At 40.3% G+C, this 6,000-nt stretch overlaps 1 protein-coding gene across 1 annotated transcript; it reads right to left on the bottom strand.

Moving 5' to 3' along the window:
- Positions 1 to 610: 610 nt before the first annotated feature.
- Positions 611 to 4,647, bottom strand: LOC142398137 (histone-lysine N-methyltransferase set-1-like). The gene is made up of 7 exons (XM_075482116.1): positions 4,113 to 4,647; positions 2,778 to 2,922; positions 2,473 to 2,632; positions 1,727 to 1,919; positions 1,368 to 1,478; positions 726 to 836; positions 611 to 637 (listed from the first exon to the last, which is right to left on the bottom strand). The coding sequence occupies exons 2-7, from the start codon at positions 2,917 to 2,919 to the stop codon at positions 611 to 613; spliced, it is 744 nt and encodes a 247-aa protein (XP_075338231.1). The 5' UTR covers positions 2,920 to 2,922; positions 4,113 to 4,647.
- Between the last annotated feature and the right edge of the window lie 1,353 nt (positions 4,648 to 6,000).

Raw genomic sequence — 6,000 nt, 5'->3', positions numbered from 1 at the left:
TTTATGTTCCCCTGATGTGTGTGTTGTATCCAAACTGGTAGAAGCGTTTTGATGCGTGCTCCCTCACACAGACTTTTCCTTTTATCCGACAATTTGAGTTTGCTACAGTTGATGTGTCGGATGTAGCGGTGCAGTCTGAAGCGCCCCCTTGTGGCCATTGAAGAATGATGTTTAGCATCAGTTGTTGTCTCAATGCCTTTGTGTAGTGTGATATATGTTTTGGTTAACAGTCATATCGCTTCATTTCTTTATCATTTGATGTCTTTATTGTTGTTTCTGTACTATAGGAAACACACAAGACAACACAACCTGTATATGCTTCATGGAAATCCATTAAAGAAGGATTAAAACCCCCTCTGGAGTGGCTGCAGTTTTTCTGACAGAAAACTTAGGCCAGACTGTGTACGCCAGTATACAAATATATTCTACAAGTTGTGTATCTGCCAAAATGGGGACGTTTGCGTGGTGAGCCCCATGCTATCAATATAATTCTGTGCAATAACAATGTGGCTATCAACAAAAGACAATTCAACATAGACTATCAGTATTTGGGCAAGAGAAACACACTGGATTAACTGTGCTGTCATATAGCCACTGGTCAAGTGGTGATTTAGGTGAACATCTGGACTGGAACTAGCTTTGTGGGCAAAGACACCGTTTATCCTCGTACACTAGTACAGAATCAGTTGAACTACGTTTGTCTTTGTTGCTGCAAAGTCACATACCGTGTTGACATTGGAAGACAAGTGCTGAACGTGTTCGGCAGGAACCAGCAACTGAAGGCTGCTGTTTGAGTCGTCACCGGTTGATGGTGCGGCCACAGGAGAAGTGGAAATCTGCAGTTCGACAAAGGGAGAAACACTATGAGCGTTTTTGTACCAGACATTGATGATGGTGACATGTTGTTCTGAGGTTAAACCTGCTGAGACTCCAATAGCTGCGTCTAACCTAAAAGTGGGGACACTCCACACACATACACTTTCTATTTGGGCCAAATTGGGGACACTCATGGATTTACACCTCTTCACCACCAATACACAAGTCTAACCTAAAAGTGGGGACATTCCACACACATTGTGTATCTGCCAAAATGGGGACGTTTGCGTGGTGAGCCCCATGCTATCAATATAATTCTGTACAATAACAATGTGGCTATCAACAAAAGACAATTCAACATAGACTATCAGTATTTGGGCAAGTGAAACACACTGGATTAACTGTGCTGTCATATAGCCACTGGTCAAGTGGTAATTTAGGTGAACATCTGGACTGGAACTAGCTTTGTGGGCAAGGACACCGTTTATCCTCGTACACTAGTACATAATCAGTTGAACTACGTTTGTCTTTGTTGCTGCAAAGTCACATACCGTGTTGACATTGGAAGACAAGTGCTGAACATGTTCGGCAGGAACCAGCAACTGAAGGCTGCTGTTTGTGTCATCACCGGTTGATGGTGCGGCCACAGGAGAAGTGGAAATCTGCAGTTCGAGAAAGCAACAGAATTCACACACACTTCTGCAACAAACAGCACGGAGACACAAATTATTTAAGCCCCATTAATCGGTTTTGCATAGTAGAATGTTGGATGTCTTGTGAATAGGGTTTTTGTTTGATGAATGCATACTTTAAGGACCAAACATTAGAAGAAGGAAAATGATTATTTAAAGACATCTGTTGCATTTCTTTCTACATTGTAAATTTTAAGATGGGTAACCACTTATCATACTTGTTTGCGCCATGGCCAGTCCGATTCACCATAATTGTAGGTTATCTCTTCCCCTGGCACAATGTCTCTGAGTGCAAAGAGACAGAGGTGCGGCATGCCGTCCACTTGAATTGTCCGCATTTTGCAGGTCGGGGCTTTGTGCTGATCATTTACTAGTCTCCCAAGCGACTGGTCCTCCAGAGATGCATCAAGACTAGGAATAAATGGCATTAATGCACAACAAAAACATCCCCTATTTAATTGTCTCGTATAGTGTGATTCTCAATAAAGTACCAAAAATACCAACAAATCAAAATACTAACATATTGTTCACACTGAAATATAGTCAACCAAGACAGCCACATGGCTGCATCACATTATTCATGGCTGACAGAACCTCCCGTTCCCTTAACCAAAGACATTGCCACAAAGTGTGTATATGTGTGCGGCTTACATAAAATATCTTAGAGTAGGAGACAAAATAAAAAAAAAATAAAACCTTGTATGGATGATGGGATTTTTATGCACTGCAGAGCTTTTTAAATATCAACCTTATACATTGGATTGATTGTGATACTTTTAATGTACTTAACGTATAAACTGTCTAGCTGTAACAATTAGGAATATGTACTCCTGGACCAAGAGTTGGTAGTGGCAGACACTCAGTATTAAATTACTTTATCATGATCAGAATTTTTATTTCTAAACATCAGTGAATTCTAATTACAAACTACAGCTGCAAAAATGGCATATTCAGCCTAACTTACCACCAAGATTTCCCTTTCCATTGAAAATCAAAGAGATATGTTGCTTCAGTTTCACTGTAGGTCTCGACGACAGGAGGATTGTCTGGAGTAAGAAGTTTCCCTCTGTACTCTAGTACAAAATCTCCTTTGCTGAAAGGTATTGAAGCAAAAACGCCTCTCCCTTTATGAGAAAATGAAAAAGAAGTAGGCTATGTTAATGATATGCTTGTATCAACCAGGCTAGTAGTCCATCTCTTACACTGAAGCTCATATTTAAGCAAAACTAATACATGTAGAAAAAGAATATAAGGTAGATAAAAACTGACCTTTGTAAGAGTTCACAAACACCTGTCTAAGACCCTCTTTGTCAGTTTTAAGTCTTATGTGCTTTTCTGCATCATGTTGTGGTTTCATCCGCACCCTCCTTCTGGAAGGATTCTTTAAACTGCAGCCATCATCAGCCATCATTATCTGTTCAAAAATGTTCAGGAACAGTTTTATGTGTCATCACAACCACCCAATTAAAGGGATATTCCAACAATTAATAACAAAATTATATCTGAGGGGGAACCCCTCTCACATGAAAGTAGGCTTCCACATGCATGCACTATTCTGACTTGTATGATCAGAACAGATATCCCACATCCTGACAGCTCAGAAGATCATTGGTATGCATTGCCCCCTTTTATTTAATATGAAAGGAGGCTGAAAATTACAGGACTCTGTTATGATGATACAAGTCAGCGGTCCTGAACGGTGTTGGGGAAGTTACTCAAAATAAGTAATTAGTTACTTCGTTACTGTAAATTGTAATGAAATTACTTTACTAGTTACTGCATTTGAAAAGTAACTTCACTACTTATTACTTTACTTTCCCATTTCTTAATTTACAGAGTAGTTACATGGACAAACATCATAGCTCACTTAGGGCTCTAGTTTCGTGGCGCGGCGTAGGGTGGCGCAGGCTGCGCCGGGCTGCGCAGTGCAAGTTTCGACCGGCGCAGCCCGGCGCACGGTCAGTTTGGAGTTTGGTAGACCGAGGTGCGCCGAAATGGGAGTGGCGGTGTCACGTATTGATCAAGGCGCAGTGGAAGTTTAGTGGCAAAAGGCTACGCCGAAGGTGGTCTACTCTCGGCGCAAGGCAAAGCGCAGCCGGTGCAGTGGTAGTTTGGCTGACCGGCACACAGTGCACATGCGTCACCAAAACCTCACAGGCAGGTTTCTACAGTTTCCGGCATATTTAAATGCAATAAATAAGCACAACAACCACTATTTAATGCAACTAATGGGATCAACACGTACATTTATATCTATATCACAGTCCCGTCACATATGACGTCACATCAAAGGCGGTTGGCGTGTAACGGAAACTCGACATGACTGAATGAACATGCTTTCCAGGTGGTGAAAGCCCTGCCGACCGACATTTTTTACCCACAGCAACACAAACAGCAGGAAAATCGCGGACCTTGCAATCATTAACGATGCTACACGTTTGCTACACGCTAACTCTAGCTAGCAGGACAGGACTAGTTAAACTATCCAGATGAGGAATAATTATTGTTTGGCCTGGTAAATATTATGAATAACTCGCTATTTTTTATGGGATTATGTTCTACAAAGGTGCTACTGGTCTACAGTCACTTAATTTAGTTACTTACCCGTCATCGTTGTCTTCATTTAGACTGCTGCAGCGGTAAAACCAGGAGATGAGGCTTGCGCACTTTTCCAAGAGAGTCTGGCTGCAGACCTGCAGACCTGCACTGTCAGGACCCACAGACCTGCACTGTCAGGACCCTGTTGCAGACCGTCACCTGCACTGTGAGGACCGGAAGTGCACTGTGAGGACCGGAAGTGGATTAATTTAAAAATAAAAGCGTGTGTATCGGAAGCACGTATTTTTAAACGTTTTTAAACGCTATATTTTTCAAGAGGTTTTCCTCAAATGAATTAATTAGTAAACAGTACGACATAAAATCTATCAATTCCCGGTCTATTGTATATTGTTTTTATTTTTATTGTAAACTAATCTCTTAGGCTCATATTCATAAACCAACATCTCATAAGATGCCATAGGCCTATACTGTACATTTTATTGTACAGAGTAAGTCACTGCTATTTATTTTATTGTGTACTACAGAGTAAGTCACTGCTATTTATTTTATTGTGTACTACAGAGTAAGTCACTGCTATTTCATTATCATTTCATTTTGACTTTATCGCACTGCTCTTTATATATATATATATATATTATTATGTATTATTCTGTATTTTTATCCTTAACCACCATAAATTTCATGTTTGGTTCTATATCTTTGCCAATTATATCTTGGTATCTCGCTTGATGACACGCTGACATTCAAAGCCCACATTGAAAACCTTGTAAAGAAACAAACTAAAACTAGGTTTTTTATTTAGAAATAAATTCTGCTTTTCCTTTGATGTTAAGAAGCGCCTTGTCTCTGCAACTTTTGTATCCATTTTAGACTATGCAGACCTCCTGTAAATGAACGCTTCAGTTCAATGCCTGAGTAAGATTGACTCTGTCTATCATGCTGCCCTGAGGTTCATCACTAACTGTAGGGCTCTAACCCATCACTGTGAACTACATGCCAGAGTACAATGGCCTGCACTGGCTACCAGGAGACTCACTCACTGGTACACTTTTACATACAAGGAAATACTCGGACTACTGCCCCCCTACATCTGCAGCCTAATCACAGTAAGGAACATTGGCTCTTATGGTCTGCGTTCCAATGACCATTTGCTACTCTCTGTCCCCTGTTTTCGTACAGAACAGGGAAAAAGGGCCTTTGCTTTTTCTGCTCCTACCTCAATGAACAATTTACAAAAGGATTTGAAATTAACAGAACTGATTCCTTTGAGTGATTTTAATTCCAGGATGAGAACACTTGAGACCGAGTCCCTTGTCTGTAATTGTTTTAATTAATTTGTTATTGTTTTACTTGATTTGTTATTTTAATGCAACGGAAATTTTAAATTAGTAACTTGTGCTGCTACTTGGCCAGGACGCCCTTGTAAAAGAGATTTTTAATCTCAACGGGTCTATTTTCCTGGTAAAATAAAGATTAAATAAAAAAAATATATATGTTCTTGTGCTGCTGGAACACCTTAGTACCACTAAATAGTACCCTAACTCTTGATATCTACAGTATAATCAAATTATTAAGGGATATTAAGGGACATAAAAAACACACCAAGTCACAACATGATCAAATGTTCTGTAATGTTTATTCTGACAAACATTCACAATATGACAAAAAATCTGGGATTTTGTCGACCACCTGTTCACAAAATATCCACATGTCGTTTATTTTGTGAAATATAATTTTGAAAGGCTCCAGGATCGTTTCCCTTTCATCCTCATCCAGTTCTTCCTTCCACAACCTCCCAAATTGCAGAGCAGCCTCTGCCTGTTCCTCTCCCCCATTCCCAGAACGTCAGGCAGGTCCACTCTGGCAGAGAACAGTTGTTTGTTGGCCTCAACCCACTCTGCTGCTTGTCTGCAATTTTGAAGTATGCGCTCTT

The sequence above is a fragment of the Odontesthes bonariensis genome, chromosome 13 (genome assembly GCF_027942865.1).
Source record: "Odontesthes bonariensis isolate fOdoBon6 chromosome 13, fOdoBon6.hap1, whole genome shotgun sequence".
Classification (NCBI taxonomy): Eukaryota; Metazoa; Chordata; class Actinopteri; order Atheriniformes; family Atherinopsidae; genus Odontesthes; species Odontesthes bonariensis.
This window is presented reverse-complemented; position numbering and strand designations above follow the sequence as displayed.

What these genes read in the sequence shown, in the direction of transcription:
- LOC142398137 (XM_075482116.1), bottom strand. Translation starts at nt 2,919, where the DNA reads ATGATGGCTGATGATGGCTGCAGTTTAAAGAATCCTTCCAGAAGGAGG. An exon ending in TGGAAAGGGAAATCTTGGTG is followed by an intron (nt 1,920 to 2,472) that starts GTAAGTTAGGCT and finishes ATTTATTCCTAG; the next exon opens with TCTTGATGCATCTCTGGAGG. An exon ending in ACTGGCCATGGCGCAAACAA is followed by an intron (nt 1,479 to 1,726) that starts GTATGATAAGTG and finishes CTCGAACTGCAG; the next exon opens with ATTTCCACTTCTCCTGTGGC.